The sequence below is a fragment of the Poecile atricapillus genome, chromosome 15, assembly GCF_030490865.1.
Source record: "Poecile atricapillus isolate bPoeAtr1 chromosome 15, bPoeAtr1.hap1, whole genome shotgun sequence".
In the NCBI taxonomy this organism is placed as follows: Eukaryota; Metazoa; Chordata; class Aves; order Passeriformes; family Paridae; genus Poecile; species Poecile atricapillus.
The window spans coordinates 81,729-103,262 of NC_081263.1; the positions used below are offsets into that span (position 1 = coordinate 81,729).

Sequence of the window (21,534 nt, forward strand, 5' to 3'; positions counted from 1 at the left end):
TACTGCATTATTTGGTAGCATTTTCTGTGGTGTCTTTCCATTTTTGAACTACAGTAGGAAAACTTAATAGTAAGGCATGAACTCAATCAGCTAAGATCTTAGGATGTCTTCAACTTTCTGACTTTACGTGTTTTAATCACTTCCTGTGTCTTTTGTTAGCAGCACTCAAGGCATTAAACTTAACCTCACGGTAGCTTCATTAAGCTGCCACTGTGCCTATTTGTGTAGATTAAGAGAGGAATCTACCTGTGTCAGTTCAAGAAATCACTGTTTGACCTTGCCCACCAGCTGGAAATTGGTTTTCTTTGGCTGCTCTGGAGTGGCTGACTATTCCTGAAGCAGGTTTTAAGAGGTTTTGCATGATAATCTCATTGCCAAAAACGATTTTGTGAACTGAGTCGCAGAAGTATGATTTAAATAAGTTAGATTGGCAGTGTTTTCAGCTGGTATAGCTGTTTTGTAAGAGTCCTTATCCTTTTTCTGGACCCGTTTAGAGGTCTGAGACCAGAGTATCTTTCACCATTACAAGGTGCACTTTAACATCCTGGGTAAGATAATTTATTGATTTTGAAACTGCATGTTGATGGAAAATTAGTAATAGCCGTCTACCTCTTTCTGCTTTGTTAATCATACTCTTAGGTTACGATGCTAAAGAATTTGCCTGAGCTACATGTTTTACATACTTCCCTTCATGCTGTCTTGTATTATAGTGTCTGTTGCTGCACTGAACTGGGAACTCTAGCCACATCTTCAAAAGAGCTTTAGTCCTCTTTCCTTTCAAGACTGTCAGGAAAATTAATCTACAAACACTAGAGGTTTATGTCCAAAAAGGAGACAGAGGAGTCCTTTTTCTTTATTCGAATAAAGGGAGAGGCCATGGGGCATTCCCCTGGGGTCTCTCAAATTCTTGGAGGGCGCAGCCTCCTTTTTATCCTAATTCCCGGCCGCTTGTCCCTTCTCTCTTTCCCCATAGGCTGAGGTACGTGAGAGGTACAGACTTCCCGGAACGCCTGATACCGGCGGTGATACCTTTCCCCCCCCCCCCCGCCATGCATAATCCCTTCTTAACTTTTATGGAATTCATAGTGTTCTTTTAGTGCCCCTTTGATCTTCTACTGGAATCCATCCCATTGTTTCTGTGTCTCTCACTGATAGCTGCATCTTATCAACTGACCCACAGCTTGTTTGTAAAGACAAACCTGTCATTCTTCTCAATCCCTCCTCTTTTAATTTATGTTAATAATTGTCTTTACAAACTTTGGTTATCATTGACTTAATTTCTTGTTTTTGGGTCTTTTTTGGCTTTGCAATTATTTGCAGGGGCATCACTCTCTGCTCTTTTGTAGCTATCTCTGGGTCAGTAGGCACGGCTACTACCTGCATTCCTTTGATCACATGTTGAATGAGTTGTATTAAGCAAGGGATCATGCATGGTAAAAAGATTAGAGTTGCTACAACACATAAGAGGAAAAAAAAGCATTTGTTTGACTCATAGGCCACCAGGTAAACATGAAAACATGTCCCATTTCCATCCTTTCCATGTTTGGACCGGTACATGGGCTAACTTTCTTATTCTTTTTGTTATTTGTTTCACTACCTTTCCATTGTCATCTATTTGCAAACAGCAGTTTGAGTCATTAAATTTTCCACACACCCCCCCTTCTTCTGCTAATAAGTAGTTTAATACCATCCGATGTTGAAATATTGCGTTTCTCATCTGGGTAGACTGGTCAGCAAGAAGGTCAAGAGCTGTAGCTGTCTGGTTGATTATTATTTCAAAGACAGCTTGCAACTTAATTATCTGATTTAGATTATAAATGGGTTCTCTGGCACCTGATATTAATTCATTTGGGTTTCAGGTAGCTGGTCCATAGTGTTGTATGATTCGTTCAGGTGGCCATTCATCTTTTCCCCACTTTTGGGTGCTCTTTCCAACCAGGGATGTATCAATGGACCGCTTTTCTCTAATTAGATCATCATATACTTTGATTCCTAACTGATTTCCTTGAACTTGTGGTAGCAGAAAGAACAATGGTCTAATATACCCCACATAACATATCCCTGACCAGTTTGGGGGTAGCTTGCGGTAAGCATTTTGGCCACAAATCCAATAATGCCCCTTTAGAGCCCAGGTCCCATTAGCGAAGGGACCTTTCTAATTTTCATCATCAACTGGTGGGTCAAAATACAGCTTGCTTCCAGGGCCTAGTGGTCCACCAACAATAGTTGCTTCGCCATAAGAATCACAATATTTACATTTCCAAGCTCCTACATGAGGCTTCCACTTGCAATCACATCCCAGATCTGTTTTATTAGATCTGGACCAGAACTTACTGAAAAGGGTTCGAGTTCCATTCTGGTGTTGCCATTTCCACTGATAGTCTCGGACAACATGTGTCGGACTTGTGGAATTATCCTGGGGGCAGCTTAAAAATAAAGGGTCAAAAAACTTATCTTTCCCCACTGCTTTACAGCCTTCAAAATCTTATTGGTAATTATGGAAGGAACACCTTACCCAGCTACCATTAGTGAGCTTAACATGTGTTTGATTCCATCTGCCTTGATATCTGGAACAGTCATAAGGAGGGCAGTTGGGGGTCCAACAATCTAAACCCAAAGATAAAGTTCAGTCACAAACGCTCTTTCCCACATATGTGCTCCCTGTTCTGTTTAGGCAATAAATGCCTTTTTCAGAAGAATGAAGCTGCCATGGACTTCCTTCTTTGTCCCAAAATCCTGTTCCATTATGGACTTCACTCAGGGTGCTAACCCACCATTTAGGCTCGACTGGGCTGGCTACCCATGGCCAGCTTTCAGATCCCCCAGGCCCCCCGCAGACCCAACAGTTCCTAAGGTTAAAGGTCTTTGCTACTTGTTCTCTTAAAGTAAAAAAATTATTTTCCCACTTTAGACTCTAATTTAACTGAAAATATAAAGGTAAAATTATTAAGAGAAACATTCTAATAGTGTTACAATCTAATTTCTGATTTTCAATTTCACGTTGTCTTCTACACCACCTGTGGCAAGTGAAAGCACAGAAACAGTTTAGCATAAAGAAAGCAGTGACAGCATGGATTGGCTCCCAGTGTCTGGAGATTTGAGAGTAGGGATGCCCATACAGACTATTTCAGCAGTCAGTCTGTGGGTGGGCACTCAGGGCTTCCCCCGATGTCGACGCACCGGCTACTGCTCCAGGCCACTCCTGCAGAGTGTCAGTCACGGCTTCCCATCCTTCTCCTCCAGCTGAGATGTCCAAATCTCTGGAGCTTTAGAGACCTTGACTCGAGTGTGATGTGTCCACCCGTGTTCAGCTGTCTTGACGGCTGTTTCTGTAGTCAGTAACACCTGGAAAGGTCCACGCCACTTAGCCACCAGGGGTGCTTCTTTCTACTCCGTAACTAGGATCCAGTCTCCTGGTTGGATATTATGCACAGCAAAGTCCAAAGGCAGGGTCTGTGTCAGCTGAGCTTCCTGTCGAAGAGATTTCACAAGAGACAGTATCCGAGCCACATACTGTTTTAGATATACATCACTTATCTCTACCCCCGCCCCAGGCTGAGAATTACAAGGATAAGGAATTCTAAGCATCAATTCAAAGGGAGATAGTTGAATATCTTCCCTGGGTCTGGCTCTTATTCTTGCTAAAGCCAGTGGTAAGAGCCGCAGCCATGGTATCTCTAAAGCAGTCATTACTCTTTTAAGAATTTTTCCAGTAAAATGAGTTTCTCTATTTGAGTCTATTGCTTCTACCATCCTTTATCTTGGAATTATTTGTTTTAAAAATACTTTAATAACTGACCCTGTGGTTGCTGAAACAGCAGGGAAGGCTTCTGGCTATCTTGTTAATTGACATATTATTACCAAAAGATATTTAAATTTCTTCACTCGGGGCATCTCAGTAAAATCCACTTGGCCTCTTTGGACTGGATGTACAGCCCAAGGCCTCCCCACTCTGGCCAGTTTCTTTGTAACTTTGTTATTTGTCTTTGCACAAATCAAACAACTATTAACAGCTCGTTTTGCTAGAACAAAAAGATTCACAGCAGTATACATCTTGAGGAAGGTCTTTGCCATCTCTCGGGAGCCTCGGCACTTCTCTTATGAAGCTGCTTTAACAACTGCGATGTCGGAACTCTCGGCATCCGCTCACTGTCCCTTGCAAACTAACCACCTCCCTTTCCCTCTGCCCCACTCTCCACAACTATCTCAAGGTCCTTCAGTGAAAAAGACAACCTTTCTGGCAAGGGGGCAGCCACTGGGAGCAAGGGAAATATCCTAGAAACTTCCGGCAACAATGCAGCTCCCCGCCTCTCCATCAACTAGTCCGCTTCTCTTTGATTCCCCCGAGCACCCTGCCCGGTGCCCTCTAATGTGCATCATTGCTACTTCTTTTGGCAAATTCACCACCTCTAACAGGCAGGAGATTAAACTTTCACGAACTAACGTCCTTCCTTTGCAGGTTAATAAACTTCTTTTTTCTCACAGTTTCTTAAATGCATGTATCACTTCATATACATATTTAGAATCAGTAAAAACATTTACTGTCTTGTCTCGGTATAATTCACAGCCACTCACAAGAGCACACAGCTCTGCGTCTTCCTTCTATCACTTTTGAAGACTCATCAATAAACACGTTTTCTTTCAGGCCATGGAATGTCTCGCAAATCATTCCTTGCCCTAGTTTGTAGATCTGTTACTTGAATACAATCATGGAATTTGCCTTGGCTCCCCTCCTCAGGGCCATTTAAACAGGAGGCTGGGTTAAAACTTTCCCTGCTTTTAAATTCTAAATTTTCCTGTTCTAATAAACAAGACTCATATTACAACAACTGAGAGCTGGTCATCTACTTAGAGGCTCTCTCAGCTAACAAAGCTTTAATCTGGTGTGAAACTTTAACAATCAGGTAACCCCCCCTTGTCAGCTTTCGAGCCAGAGCTGTGGCTGCACAGTTTTACAAACAATGAGGCCAGCTTCTGGCTACCAGGTCTAACATTTTAGGAAAATAGGCAACAGGTCTCTGTGTTCTCCCATGCTCCTGAACTAAAATTTCTTTTGCATGACTTCTCCTGTTCTTTTGGTAACAGCAAATTATGCACATACTGCAACAACTTAACTTTTGAGGGTGGAGCAAACTCTCTTAACATTTTTCTTTTGTGAAGTTTGCTTAAACAAAACAGGTGACTTTGTATAAACATGATTTAGTTCAGCAGCAAGTAATGCTACTGCTTTAAGCCAATTACATTACATTTCTCTATTTTTTAGTAACTAACCACTCCTCATCTCAATTTTTTTTTTTTTTTGCATCAAGTCCATCCTAGGCGTATGGAGGTGACTAACAAATTAACTTTCATTAAGGAAATTCTAATATTTATAACATTTTATAACCTTTAACATTTAAAACTTTTATTAAGGAAAGAAACAAGATACTTTCCTTTAAAGTTTTCCCATAACTTCCACAGAGGAAGTGCATGACAAATACCCAGGCCTTCCATAGGACACTATTTTCACAAGGTTGTAGCTACAGAATTTGCTTTAAGGCTACAACAAACTACAGAGTGGTGGGCGTGTTCCCCACAAGGTATGACTTGCCGCATTGGCTTCATAACTGAAATTTGCCAATTCTGGCTTTTTACAACAAAACATACAAAAAGCAGAGGGGTGTGGTCCCCTCCAAACTGGAGCCATTCTGCACAAAACTTCATGTAGACAAATTAATTAAATCTCCGAATTAATTTACTACAATTTTTACAATTCTTTCAGAGAAAGATGTGTTCAAACTTCTGAGCACCCAGAAGAAACCACAATTCTCACAACTCTTTTGAACGATCAAAAAATTCTTTAGACAATTTTCCCCCTCGGGGATAAAAATTAAGGTGAATTGAGAGGTCTTTGTTTCTACTAAGACACACACCTCTCCTCGATCCAGATTCACTTTAAAAGTTGACAACGGCTCTACAGTTGGTGGATATAATGAGAGCCTTTGACACTTTTAACAATCCATTTATCTTATCTTCTGGACTTTCTCGACAATCCAGCTGTTTTTGGCCTTTTTTACAGACATTGCCGTTTTCAGTGTCCTACGCCCTGAAGGCAACACACTGATCTTTTCCCAGCCGCTGTTTGGCTTGGGTCTCCCCTGCTGGGGAGAGAAAGCTTCTGCTACTTCCTTGTGCCCGATCTCGTCCTCTCTGTCACGGGGGACCCCTTGGACCTTGCGGTTTTTCCCACTTTGGCCTGAAAAAGGCCATCACCTTCGCCTTTCCTCCTTGTGCTCACTCTATTTACCACACACTGAATACCAGAGCCAGTTCCTGTCCTGCCACATTGTCCAAACAGCTCCTCCCCACTCCAGTGTTCTCGGTGGGCACGGCCGGCAGCACCACAGGCGGCCAGGGTGTCCCGCAGCCTCAAAGGGCCGGCAGCTGCTGCTGCCCCTGCCCGGGGCCGGTGGGGTCAGGCACTGCCCAGTGCTGAGTCCCAGCAGCCTCACAGGCCCCCAGCCTGTGCTCCTGGTCCTGCACCTCCACTCTTGGTCCCTGCTTCAACCATATCTCTCCACACTCTCCATTAACCAATTCTGTTCCAGCACACTAACACAATCCATCCATCTCCTGCTGCCCGTACAAACCACATTAATCCACATTCTCTTTCAATCCATCTTTTCCAGCTCTCCTCTAGACACCTTCACAGAACTTAACACAAATGAATTCTGTTTTCTAAGGTGGCCATATAAGTCTATTTGGCAACTTATACTCTGGCCATACATAATAACAATATTTCACCATCATCTCTATAGTTACTTCTGTGTGAATGCATAATCTGTCCTAAGATCTCAGCATTCTCCCCAAGGGACTCTCCGGGGCTATTATGGGATCGTCATCCCTTTTGCCGAGACCCCTTCCCGGCTGTACCCTTGCAACCCTCCATGGGTACCCCGTTTAGCCTGTGCTACCCTCCATGGGTGCCCTCCCAGGCTTGCTCCCCGAAGATCCCATTTTACTCACCAGTGAGATTTTCAGTGGTCCTTCCCTGTGGACTCTTCATGGACTCCCCTGGTCCGCCACTCGTCTGTCTCCTGGACAGTCTCGGGAACCCAATCGATCGCCCGGTGCTGGCCGCCACCAAGGGGAGCTGATCACCGAAACTGGGTGAGGCGCGCCTTCAGCTCCGCTCACTGCCTGCCGCCCCGGACGGTGGAAATATCCCGGACCGAGCCCCCAAAATTGTCAGGAAAATTAATCTACAAACACTAGAGGTTTATGTCCAAAAAGGAGACAGAGGAGTCCTTTTTCTTTATTCGAATAAAGGGAGAGGCCATGGGGCATTCCCCTGGGGTCTCTCAAATTCTTGGAGGGTGCAGCCTCCTTTTTATCTTAATTCCCGGCCGCTTGTCCCTTCTCTCTTTCCCCATAGGCTGAGGTACTTGAGAGGTACAGACTTCCCGGAACGCCTGATACCGGCGGTGATACCTTCCCCCCCCCCCCCCCCCCCCAATGCATAATCCCTTCTTAACTTTTATGGAATTCATAGTGTTCTTTTAGTGCCCCTTTGATCTTCTACTGGAATCCATCCCATTGTTTCTGTGTCTCTCACTGATAGCTGCATCTTATCAACTGACCCACAGCTTGTTTGTAAAGACAAACCTGTCATTCTTCTCAAGACCAATAAAGGGGTGATTAATCTGTTGGTCTCCTTGCTTAAGTGTAGCTGGGTATTGACTTTTTTCAAGTTCAAATGGATGCCAAAACACAATCATAGATAATTTCATTCAGATTTACTGTCATCAACATTTTCACCAATCTCCCAGAGAAACAACCTGGTGGCAGCACAGATTTTGGGGTACCCCACCATGGACTGGTTCACCCAGATCTGTAGTTCCTGAGGTGAAAATGCATTGTTAGCAATGATACAGTGGGACAAGAAGCCTGTTCTATGCTTGTGCTCTAGTTCTGTAATAACGTGAGTGAAGGTGCATCTCTTCTTTTCAAGTGCTAAACCAAGACAATCTATTACAAATCTCAGGTCCAGAGAACGTTTTACTTTTTTGTATTTTTTTTGTTTTCCCTTGCTTTTGCTTGTTTTCTTTTGCAAGACTCTGAAGACCTGAGGATTTTTGTAGCCAAGAGCCATGAATTCAATGTCCACCCTTCATGCAGGAGATGATGTCCTGTTTTGCAGTCAGGACATCTAGAAGCAGGCTATTATTACTGGTACTGTGGGGACTGGGCAGCAGTACTTCTGGAGCTGCCCAGCCTTATGCCACAGCACCGTGGATTCCTCGTTTGACGCGAAGCAAAGTAAATTACTGCAGCTCTGGACCGCGCATTCAGAATCTTTTGTGACAGTTTTGTGTTGGTGCTCTCCCTCCCCTTTCTCGAGATCGTTTCTGTTTGCCAGCACAAACAGGCAGTTTACAGCTGTAACACCTCCGGAGTTAAGCGATGCTTTGATAATGCCTAGTATCAGTTCTAGCCCTTCGCTTACTGCGGTGGTTTTCAGCTAAAGCGGGGTAAAGGGGCTCTTACTTCTACAGGTCTCTACTTCTGCAGGTCTCAACTTTTGTCTCGCTGCCATACTGCTTCCGACGTCTCCCCTTTCCTTTTATTTCCGTGCTGAAAGCAATGCTCAGTCCGGAGGAGGCTGCTGGGCGTTCTGCTGCTCGTTCGAAGGGAGGGGAAAGGGAGGAGATGCCCTTCTCCGTTACTGCCCGCTCCCTGGCGAGGGCGGGCCGGGCCGCAAGGAGTTAAGGGCCGCTGCCGCCCGCGGTTCTGTCTGGAGCAGCCGCACGCTTATTGGTTGCAAAAAGGTGAAATTGAAACCACGGTAAACTTTTGACCCTGTAGCAGTTCTTGTGGAACGCCTTCCCCTTGCCAAGAGCAGAGGGCTTCTTTCTCCCCACCCCTCCCCTTTTCCTGTATTTCTTCTCTGTGATCGTGCTGTGCTGCATGCAGCTTCCCCGAGGGAGGGGGAGGACAAGAACAAGCGAGTAGTTTGCTTCCGTGCCGCTAACGGCAAAGCTGGAATTTGCCTTATCGACTAGTACCACCTATCTTCTAAAAGTCCCATCGCTAAACAAGTAGGAGTCCATTTTTTGGGGGTTTACAACATGTTTCTGTGTATGGTTGAAGAAAAAAAAAAATCCAACTAAAAGCAACCTGCAAATTGATGCTGACGATCAGGGCTAATTAGAAAGTGGGGAAGGGAGGATGAGTCACCCGGTACGCTGGTTTCAGCGAGCTCGGTTGCTTAATAAGCATGTTGAGTTTTTTAAAAGATTGAAGTGGTGTCCTCTTACTGAAATCCGACGTTGAAATGTCTCAGTATTACTACTTAGTTCATACGTCCCTGGATTAAATACATACTTACCTAATTTAACTACTTTTCTATTCTGCATCTTCCTTAAACAAGAAAACCCTCAACACCTCAGTCTGAGAGACAACTAGTGTCAGCTGAACTTCACTGCTAAATTGCGAGGTGCTGGGGGTTCAGAGAAGCCAATGTTAGAAATTTTCACTTAGGGTGTGTGACTCCAGCAAATTCTGGACCTAATTAACGTGTGTGTCGTTTTCATGCCATGCAGATTTATCACAAACACGAAATACCTGTGGCCGAGAAAATTCACCTTCCCTGTGTAGCTTTGCCAAACCAGACAAATTACAGCAGCGTTACATTTTCGATGAACTATGAATAAATGTGTGTCTTTTCACTGACAAAAGAATTGCTGACTTGATTACTTTACTGCATTTTCTTCCTCACTAACTCGTAGGCACAGGTATCTTGTGGCCTGCTCTTGCTGGAACATTAAATTTACTGAATGTTAAGTGCCACTTAATCAAGGAGTCACTCAGCACCTTACCTAGAGATAACATTCAGAACTCTTCTTCGACAAAGAAACATGATGCATCAATACTTTGGTCTGTTGTTTTCACATTTTTTCTCTCTTTTCTGGTTCTTGCAAACAGTTTAATTGTATTTCTATAGCATGTTCATTTTCCTAATTAGAGACTGAGCTGGGAAGGAACCCACAACTGCTGTGATTTGGACTCTTTAAAAATTCAGTTCTGTAAGCATTTTAGTGGTTAAGAAGCGTTAATACAGCAGGACAGAATTACGGCGGTTCGATGTGGGCTGTTCTTGTAGTGCTGCTGTTCTTGATGCAGCTTTTTCTGGGAACTGGGGAAGTCTCCAGAAGTATTGCCAGCAACACAGAGGGAACAATGAGTATTAAATAATTAATAGCAGATCCTCTGCACCCTTATGTGTGCAATTCTCCTTGCACCTGCAGAAGAAACAAGCGCTTACAGTGGTTGCTTGTGGCCTCCCTGTTTATTCCAACTAGTGTTCCTAAGCAGCAGCTATTATATAGTTTATTCTTCCCCACTCCCTGTGGTTCTTTGTTCTGTCCTCCCTGTGCTTGTATAGGTCCTGTCTGCTTCTCATTGTCTGTTTTATGGCAGTTCACCTGCCTTCACAGTGGAGCTGCAGTGAAGCTGCACATCATGTTGCCTATCACAGTAACATGGAATAAATGCTCTTCTAAAGGAGAATGAGTAACAACTGTCAGAAATGAGGAATCACTTCTGAACTCTATTTTTGAAGGATAATTTAATGTGTTTTATGCTTCTCTTGAACAGTTGCATGGTTGCATTGTGATAATGTTGTGTGTACGTGCCTTTTGGTGAGAAAAATCCATTAACTCTAAAATTGTTGCTGCACATGCCAGCAGTAGGGTGGTGGGAAACCAGCGAAGGAAGTAACACTGATATTGAAGCTACAGAAGGACAAATTTCGTTGGTCTTGTAAATCCTATAATTTCAAAGGACCCCACTGGGGGTGGTGGGGGTGTTTTTGAAGACCATTACTGATAGCTAACTGCTGATAATGAAGTATCACTAGTGTTACCATTTCCTGTAATGAATCTGGCTGGAAAGAAGGGTATCATGGATACTGTGAAGACATTTTGTAACCAAAAAGTATTAAATGAGCAGTCACAATCTGAGAATATGTGTTGACATTCCATCCTGCTTTATTCTATGTGTTTATTCAAAGTAGATCTTGACGTCGGTTTCATCTCCCCATATTCCACAATGGAGTCTTGCCAGGTGTTTTGGAGCTGCCCTATTAGAATTTTCTCCCCCACCAAGATTTCCACACGATGAATGAGAAATTTGAAGAGAAGTTCATGCCATGGTGTTTTCATCTATTTTTTCTCTATACAGAGTAAGCAGTTTTCTATCTAGAAAGCAATTTTCTATCCACTTTCTTCTAAGCAAAAGGATGGAAAGGATGTATTTAGAGGAAATTCTAAAGCTCATCGGGGCTACTATTGCACGTTTCAGACTTCTGCTGGTATATTAAGGCTTGGCAGTTCCCCCTAGATCAGCTCCTTACAGTCATGCTGGCATAAATGATGCTGAAAAAGAGTAGACTTGTAGCAGTTGGACCTCAGATTTTTGTTTGGTTTTTAAAACATTACCGTTGTATCTGTCTTTTCTGCTTTTATATCCATTTCAGTTGGTGGTGAAACTACCTGCAGGGCGATGGTTCATCATGAGATGCAATAAGTGGCTTTTCCTGAGCTTCTTCCACAATAGGTTTGACTCAAAACTGTCCTGTGCACATCCTTGTTGCAGCTTTTCAGTGATGAGTGAACTTTTGGTCTTCTGGAGCAACAATGGCTTGGGTTTCTGGATTTTAAATGCTTTTTTGAAGAGCATTTTTTATCTTTCAGGTTGCGTTTGACTTGGTTTGAAGTTGACTATGTCCATTCTGGTAGAAAGTGTATATTATAGCTTTATATGTAACTTGATGAGAGATTTTTAGAAATACTTCCATTAATTTCAGTGTCATGATGCTTATGTAACAATGTCCTACTTTGGAAGTTAAAATTTGAAAACAGTAAACTTTAGACCTTGGGTAGATGTTGCCTTGTATAATGCATTATATTCAGCCAGTAAAATAAAAATTACATTTTACTGCGCTCTATTTTGTGGAAAACATAGTGTGTATTGGTTGGCAATGCCTGACAGCTGATATTTCTCAAGGCTAACATGAACTTTACTCAATCTTGCATTTTTTAGCAGCTTTCACAGCTTAACATTTATACACACGTTCAGCATGTCTTACAGCTTTGAGTGTTTTGTTCTAGAGATGTTAACTCCTGCTAAAATGAGAATACACTCATAATGATTTTCATTTATCAAATTTACTCACAATATAAGCATTTTATAAACTGGCACTATAATGTAAAAAAGTAAGAGTAATGTTTAAAGAGTAAAAATACCTTTTACCTATTAAATGTTTTAGTGGACTTCAGACTTTCAGTACCGGGGATTATACTAAATGTATGATACACTCTTGGAAGTATACATTTTCTAGAAATCATAAAATTTAATCTATTAAAAATGCAGTTCCTTAGTAGAGTAAATGCTACAGCTTCTCTTTAGGTAAATGGAAACGCATGTCAGAGAGAAGATACATTTTCTTTCCAGGGATGACCAAGTTTTCTGGGAGCCATTTTGGCTTCATGGTTAAACAGTTCATGTTCATTGGCCATATAATAAAAAAAAACCTCGTCTTCCTTGTTTTAGATGTCATAAAAAATTATGTGATTGTTTTGGAATGTTAGAAACTCTGCATGTAATTATTCTTGTCTAATAATCCTCTTGAAGAGAAAAATGTCTGAAAGAAATTATTATTTTCATGTTTTTCAGATTTTCTGTCAGTCTGCATAGTTTGCTGGTCTATTTTTAGACTTAGAGTTTCCTGTTACTTTAGTAACTTGGTGTTGTGCTGTGTTGATCACAAATGTTGGCTGCCAAGTAACTCAAGACTGGTGGTATAAAACTAGAATGAATGAATATGATTGTGATTATCATAATTGTAATTGCTGATCAATGGTGAAAGATACATTTTTTTCTCCTTACTAATATGCTTAATAAAAACATCATACTAACATTTATTAGCATTCATACTAAACCTTTCAACATGGAAGATACTTCAGATGACATAAGAAATAATTTTCTTTTTTCTTTATTTATATTAGGAAATAATTTTCTTTCTTCTTCAACTAATATCTAAATTGCCAAAGATGAAAGATAAATTAGTGTCTGAAGCCAGTCTGAAATTAAGAGTTTGCTAAACCAATTTGTTAAAAAGTCAAGGTTCAAGATGAGACTTCTTTGTTCCTGTTAGGAACCAGCAGGGTTTTAAACCTTAGTTAATCTCAAACCACTCCTAAGGGGCAGGATGGATTCAGTGCATTTTCTGTGTTATTTTGGATTGACAAAGGTAAAGGCCAACATGAAGAAATTTTCAGAGGTATGACTTTATTCTCTCTGAGTGCCTAGTTTATGCCTTTGTCCACTGTCTCCCTAGCTGGCTTCCTGTTTCTGACGTGCTACTTATGCACCTTTTTATAATCAGCTGTAGTTCAGTGCAAGGTGCAGTCTTCTGGTTTTTTACTCCTGTACTTCCTGTTTCAGTTCATTTTCAGTTCTTCCCATGTAAACAAGCTTTCCACTTTTTAGATGCTAACCTTTTCCCTGTGGCATCCCCTTTAACTTTCTCATAGAGCCATGTAGGTAATTTTTTGATGTTCTCTGCTCCAAAAGCTTTGTAGGTATAACAGCTATTATCCAGAATTCTTGAAAACTTGAGAGGCAGCATCATTTCTCTCTCTCTCTCCCCCCCCCACCGCCTCTCTCTCTCTGTTGTTATTGCAATACAGTCATAAGAGGGCTGCTATAATCACTTTTCTGTCTTGAGGGCTGGGGATGTCCTCACATACTGTCTAGAGATGTGTAAATTAATATTCCACACTGTTTCTAAGATGCATCTTGTTCTGTTAAACACAACCTCATAGGACAATTACACCATCTTTCACAATTTCTTTTTGTGCACAAGCAGTAACTGATTAATTTGCTGCCTTCCTTTTACTTTTCCTTTTCCTGTTAAAACTGTTTGATGAGATACCTGGTTTTAATAGTTTGAACTGGTGCTACAAATGATGTGATGTAATGAAGAAATAAATACAACTTTGTAATGTGCTAGAAACTTCAGAATATATGTCTCACGCAGTGTATATGTCTGTTTAATGAGGGAAAGTCTTTACTTATGTTTCTGTGTGTGTTTGTTACACGACTGCTGCCTGATTAATCTAAAAATTGAATTCAGCTAAGAAATCCAGCAAGAAACAGACTAATTTAGTTATTCCACGTGGCTTTCTAACAGCCTTTTACAAAATTATTCACATCTTCATGTTACAAACAAAAAAGGTTTGCAAGCCTTCCTCCCCTACACGCTCCATATAGCTGTATAAAGCTCCTATTGTCTCTATTCATGTTGAGATGTCACAGATGTGTACACTCTTTTGGGTTCTTCTCTCACGTGGAACTCTAATGACCATTCCTCCTTTGATTCCTTTCTCAGGCAAATTGGCATAGGCTATACAAAATGAAATTTAGGTCACAAGTAATTTTTAAATTATTCTACTTCAGTGAGATTCTATTCTACTAGAGGAAGATTTAGCTGGAAATCTATGGCAAAATATGGCAGAAGATGGTTGACTTAAAAATATCACCAAAGGAGAGTGCAGTTTTAGTGTGAAATGTAACTGTGTAATATAATTTTAAAGCTATATTTATGCTATCCTGAAGATTAAAGGCAGTTGTTTTAACACCTGTGCTGTTAAAACAACTAGGAGTATTAGGGATAACTAATTTGAAAAAAAATACTTTTAATTTTATGTATTTTAATTTCAATATGAACATAGACGTTCCTGCTCTATTTTGAGACTAGCTACCCTCGATACCATGTTTCCTGTCTGTCAGAAGAGTGAATTTAGATTTTAGATCTTGGCATAGATGTAGATTTCCTTGAAGTATGGGGAACACTATATGTGTTTCACCTCTTGATTCCGTACATTGAGGTGTCATGGTAGACAATTTGTATTTGCTCAGGGAACATATTAGTTGCACAGATAGACAAATGGTTTAGTTGAGCAAGCAGTAGCAGTGGTCTTCCATTCATTAAAAATTATCTTTCTGTAAGCAAGCAGATTTACTTTTTCATGGTCCTGAGATAGGTTATTTATGTATAGAAAAAGCAAGCATTTACAGAAACAGGAAACTGTTCTGTATTTTGCACTACATGTCTTGTACCAACATCCTTTTATGTTTTTTTTACTTTATTTCCCAGCACTCAAAAGGTAAAAAATCTGTCCATGCAGCATAATTTCTAGTTGTTTTATAGGATGCTGAGACATTTAGTTAGATTAGTTAAGGTGCTTCTTGTTATTGTTAGTTGTGTTGAATTCTGTTCCTTCAAATACCCGTGCCCTTGAAAGGATTGTGTATTTCAGCTGGCTGCAAATTCATGACTGCATGCCACCCAGTTTCTGGCACTTTTTTTTCAGAGGGTGATCAGTGCTTCTGTCCAGTACTAGAGGTTTGGTAGTGTGGCACACTACGTTTCTTGGAACTGCCTTTCAGTATTTAGGAAGAGGGGCTGAAATTATTGTGAGCATACTTTTACAGAATATAATAGTGGTGTTCTGTTGTTTCCTACTGGTTACGTAGTTGGAAGTCCCATTGTGGAAACCCAGACATCACGTCCTGTTTCTTTCTTTCTTTCTTTCTGATATTTGAGCTAGAGATTTTTCTGTTTCTATATATGTATATATTCAGTAAATTTTAAGTTGTTTTTTTAGAATAACTGTTTACCACTTCTTTTTGGATACCAGTCTTTAGGGACTTACCTATGTTAAAAACACTCTAAATATATTCTACAACCACTTGACTGAAGCCATTAGCTGTATTGAAAGCCCAAATTACCTCTTCCAGCAGAGTGGCTTGGAAATTAGTCAAGATTGAAAACCCCCTTCAATATTTTCTTGGCCTGCTGTGTTTGAGCATATCAATTCTCACTGCCAGGATCATGCAAATAAGTAGCATGGCTGCATCATGCCCAGTTGCCTTTTCCTTGCAAAAGCTATATCCTGAACAAGCACATCTAGCCTGATAAGGTAGTACCTGTTCACAGCTGAGTTCTGAGGACAGCAGTTGTTCTGAGGCTAGAATGCAGCTCACATATCTTTGGAGCTCTGATGAGATGCAGCGGCCACTTCAGCCCAGTGCTTTGTTTGGAAGCTGACAAGTGACAAATTCTTACAGGTGTTTGGCAGTGTGTGGTGAAGGCATAACGATAAAAAATAGTCATTTTTATAACAGTGGGTTCACTGGGGCCCCACTTTTCTCTGTCATACATTTTGTTTGCTGTTAACATGGTCCTTTATCTGTTGTTCTGACTGGCAAACCGGGATACGTAGGAAGCAAATTAACAAGTAATGACATTCCAAAAATAGATATCACACGTTATTTATCAGAGGAATGGGAGACAAACTGATAAGGTCTGAAAAATCAGTCTCCCTAAGATGGAATGTGCACTATAAAATGAATGTGTGTGAAATTAGGAATATTTAGCATGTTGCAACAAGCTGTGCTTCACTGGCATTATAGATGGCACCTTTTTTTTTTTCTTTTTTTTCTTTTTTTTTTAACGGAAAATGCTGCTTCAGTGAAGTCTCTGAGTCATTTATTACCTATCAAATCACCTTTTTGTCTGTGAGAAGAATGTGGGAGGGAGAAAGAGGTGAGAATGATCAAATGCCTATGTTTTGGAATAGTATTTTATTAGTGACTGTACTGATGGGGGAAGTGCAGGATTAGCACAGTGGTACATCAATACAACTAATATAATTTCCTGTTTGCTTCATCATATAAGTATAGGTGCTTTCATCTTAAAAGGTAATGAAAGACTTTTTAGTATAAACTAGTTACAGTACATCAAAACCTCTTTATTTACTCAGTGTGCATGAGTGTCTGTTTCAGTAGTTTGTTACATTGCACTTTCAGATTCACAAAGCTGTAGTAAAGGTTCAGTGGCATTTTTATCTGCTGCATTTGCCCCTCCCTCAGAGGTTTAAAAATATGTTGATCTTATGCATGGTAATTTAAAGTGTATTGTATTCGGGTTCTTTTTTCAAATGGGCACATTGTTTATCTCTGAAACATTTAAGGAAGGTTGCAAATGCTACCATTTTTATGTCTTCTTTTAAAAAGTAACCATTGTGTTTACCATATCTGGCACATTATATATAGGTGTATTTTTAACCCAAACACAGCATACTGTGTTCTGTCTTTAGGTGTCTGTCATATTGTTGTTGTCTGTGCCACAGGTAACAATAAGACTTGTCACTTAGCCATCACATCCAGAGTGTAATGTAATGACGTTTCTTTATATGTTTTAAAAGTTGGATCAAAAAACCTGCCATATGTAAACTTAGATTTGGTAGCCAGGCTGTGTTGGATGCTAAGTTTCTACATGATGTGAATTGATTATCTTTGTATAATCATTCTGAGAGTGGAGAAATCAATTAAAGGTCAGTATGTTGAGCTCATTGAGATCAAAACATGCTGAATGATGTTTTTGTTTGAGCACTCTTGGGTTTTGGTAGAGCAGGCTTTAGACAGGAAATTGTATGCTCACGTGTAGAAGGTTGGACTGATGTCGTGAGATCTGATGGGGAAGCTGACTGCACAGCCCCAAATGCCAAGCATTTAGTGCATGTCTGTGTTTTGATATAAGCACCCTAATAACCAAAACTAATTAATGTGAAGCAGAAGAGACCACAGTGTTAAAATAAAAGATTTTTTTTATTTCAGATGTTAAGCAGTTGGCTAATACCTCTGTATTTAGAAGAGGAGCATGTGGATTTAGAGTAGGGACAACAGAGTTGAACGGTCAACTGTTCAACTGTATAGCAGAGATGACAGTTACTTGAAAATACCTATTATATATTATTTTTGTTTTTCAGGATGTGACTTAAAATGACTTCTGATTCTGAAGGTCCTCTGAAAAATATGCACTGCTTGAATGTTTGCTAAGGACTAGTAAGTAACTAGTAAGTAAGGACTAGTAAGTGATCTCACATTTGGACTATATATACCTGAACACTTTTAAAGCTACAGTTTAGTATATGAAAAACATGTACTTAAAAAAAGAAAAGGAGGAGAGGAAAGAAAGAAGAAAAAAACCCAACTTACACCAAAACCCCTACTGCACCACTGCCAGAAAGTGAAATTGCTGCTTACAATCTTGTGGATCACTGTCTATGTAAGTGGAAACATCAGTTGTTTCTGTGGTCAGTCTTAGAGCAAAAGAATCTCTGTATAATAACAAGAATATTTTGAATCAGAAGTTTCACTGGAAACCTTTGATATGTTTTTACATGTATTTGAGGGAAATACAAAGTTGAAATAACAAATTTCCACTAAGTATACAGAGTTGCAGAATGGAACGTCTTCTAGTTTTATTTTTTATCAAAATTTAAATATTGCAATCTGCATCTTGCAGAAATGTGTGACATATCTTGATTTTTAGGAGGGAAGATTATATTTACTATTTTAACATTATATACAATTTTAAAATGATCCAGGGCATCCTCATGATTCATTGAAATGAACTTTTTAGATTTAATTCTTTGTAACTGGATTAATGAGTAATGCTAAGTTCTGCTTAGTCAATTCTTCAAACAAGAAATCTGCTCAGACAAAAGAGCTTCCAAGGATGCAAGATGCTGCTAGTACACATGCTTAATATAGGAAAAATTTGGTGGTTTCATGGAACCAACAAAGTATTAAAAATGTTTTCATGCAAAAAAACATGATTTAAGAAAATATTTTGGATATGTTTTAAATTAGTATTGTATAGCTGTGCATTTTGGAGGGTTTCTGTTTCAGCAAAACAGATACAAAAACTAAATCTGAAGCATATAATTGTTTGTATTTTTGGGCCCCTGCTAGGACAAAACCTTACTTCCCATGTGCTGTTTGGTGAAGAGGTCTTCCATCTATCAGCTACTGAGGACAGGGGCACGACTGACAGGAAGCAATCTAAGGGATATGAAGTTAGTAGCTTTCCAAATTCTGTGGGGGTGAGTTGAGTAAGATCAGGGAAGAAATAGTTATATCAAACTCAGAACTTTCTTCTTACTGTGCTTAGTAATTTCAACATCCTTTTGGCTTGAATGCTCAGTGGGAAATGGCCTGAGGAACTTTCTCCATTGCAAACATACTGTATTGTTGGTATGTGCATTGTTTTCTTGTTACTCCAGGGTGGAATTTTAGAAGACAATGAATGTTGCCCTGTCAAAATACTGAAACCCTGGCAGGTTGGACACTGCTACTCATAAATGCTCATGATTTTTTTTAATTCTATGATTTTGTTTGGAGGGCTGTACATATGCTGTTGCAATGGATGGATTAGTAATTACTGAAACTTACCTGCCATGTACAAAACCCAGTACCTCTATAACAACTCATTTAGGCTTTTCATTGAGAAGTGAATAGACCTGACATATGAAAAGCATATGGTACATTGCAAAGGGTGTAGGCATGAGTGCCTTAATAATCAGCACAGTTATTGCTGAGCAAGAAGATCTTAGGTTTTTGTTTTCTTGCATTGAGAAGAATGTTGGAAAACTTAAGATTATACCTGAAAAGATGTTGCAAATAATCATGGAAGTTTGGAAAAGTTTTGCTCCAAATATTGCTGCCTTTGGTTCCACTCCACTTGGTGGGGCTAGGAGCATCATGATATAGTGGTTCATTATTCCTACAATCAATGGAAATAAACAGTACCTTTGAAGGTTTGCTTTGAAGACTTTGTTTTGGGTAATTTATATGGGTCTGAAATTTTCTAGCATTTCCTGTATTTGCCCAGTTTTATGTAGTAACTGAGCTATTCAGTCAAATTAAGCTAGCTTTTAGATTTATTTTAATCATGCAAATAACAGAAAGAATTTCACTCTAATTCTTTTCTTTAAGAAATGCTTCTTTTAGGTATGTAATAATGTGTGGTGTATAACTAGCAGAGAAGTCTTTGTAGCCAGCATTAGTGGTTCATAAGCCAGAAATAATGTTGTTGCTTCTTAGCTCAGAAAGTAAGTTTACAAAGATGCCTGTGTTAATTTATTTCCTTTTTCTTTTAGTAGTAAAAATGTATAAAAGTTTCAGCTTTCTAAACCTGTGTTTCAGAGCTGTCTTTTGAAATAATTAACTTCAGGAAAACTCTCCAAAACCCCCAAAATAGCCTTTCTTTTGGAAAAACTTTTTAGCCTATTAGAATTTACAGGTTCATCTTCAATGAAAAAATATAGCACCTGGTACTTTTAAATCTGGTGATTTCTTTCATTATTAACTCCATAGTAGCTTCTTTTGCAAATACTTCCTGTAGCTGGAAAATTAGTTTGACCGTTAACAATTTGTTCTGTAAATCCACCTGTATTGGGAAGCAGCTTCTGTAATTTCCTTAGTAAACAGTTAGAGTTGTTCTAGGCATGACCTGCCTGCGCAGCTTCTAATGATATTCTTAGGGAAAGGAAAATGCATGTGCAGAAACTGCAGCTTCAGGGCTGATGAAGTACCACCAGCTACTTGCATGTAAGAGTAGCGAAACAGCCTGTGCAAATTACTGATTTTTCCTTCCTTGTCTAAGCTCCTATATTTATCATGTTTCTGAGAAAAAATGTAGTAAATTTTGGTTTTCTATTTAATTACATTGTGAAGTTATTTCTCAGTACAAGTAGATGTTAAACCAAAAATGACATTTTTATTCTAAATCATTTAATACAACCATGTAACTTTCAAAATTATGTTAGAGTGAAATGTCTGTCCTAGCTCGAATTTTCAGCTGCTTAATGTGTTTCAAATGCTTTCATCTCTTAAGCAGAATTTACTCTTGGCTTCAGATATACTTGCTTTGTCCACACCCTTTCTGAGCTAGCCTTAAGACTTGCATTTTAAGCTCTTCCTTTCTCTTTCCACATTAGCTCTTAAACCTTCAGCTCTGTCTATACTCAGCCTGTAAATGTAGTTCCAGGGAGGAACTGTAATTCCTGGAGTAACTGGAAGTGTGCACATGTGTCACCAACAGCATGACTGAAGATGCAGCCTCAGCGGTGAGGTCTGTAGACATAAGACCTTGAGTCGTACGTAATGCTGAATATCAGCTTCAGATAATCAACTGCTTTTTGCATGATCATAAGCTGTTTTTCTAATCTCTGTTTTCCAGCTGCTTACTTGTTCAGATGAGTAGTTTTTCATTCAGCTGTGTAGTTGAAGTACGACCCCTGCACTTGTCCGGTTCTGTACTGTCATCTAGTGGCCTAACAGTGTATTTTTCTTGAGCTTCACATAAAATAGGCCACTATGTATGTATTTGGGAGGTCTTTGCCCTGGATAAAGGTCTTCAGACTTGCTCTTCCATCTCTCTGTTGGGTTTGTCTTATACATTCTGTTTCTTTATCAAATACTTATTTATAAGACCAAGTTCTTATCTATACAGTTCATGGCTATACTACAGAGTTAGGCATCTTCTGTAATTTTTTATTTCAAATGGAAGAATATGTTTGATTGCTGAGTTTAGTTCTGATGCCATTTTGAAAACATGTTATCCTTCCATTTGTAATGCAT

General features: G+C 39.8%; 1 protein-coding gene across 9 annotated transcripts in view; it reads left to right on the forward strand.

Annotated features, from left to right (window-relative positions):
* The window catches only part of NCOA3 (nuclear receptor coactivator 3), a 71,642-nt gene that overhangs the window by 15,010 nt on the left and 35,098 nt on the right, over nt 1–21,534 (forward strand). For 2 of the 9 annotated variants that reach the window (XM_058850533.1, XM_058850536.1), the window contains exon 2: nt 17,877–17,952. The exons of 1 other annotated variant lie outside the window; for it this stretch is intronic. Coding sequence is in view for 2 of the 8 variants with exons in the window: in XM_058850536.1 (XP_058706519.1) it covers nt 17,936–17,952 (17 nt within the window). In the remaining 6 variants the exon portion in view is untranslated. Of the gene's footprint in view, nt 1–17,876; nt 18,176–18,864; nt 18,996–20,891; nt 21,026–21,534 lie in introns of all 9 variants that reach the window. 6 more of the 9 variants (XM_058850527.1, XM_058850529.1, XM_058850531.1 and 3 more) reach the window with 6 other exon arrangements.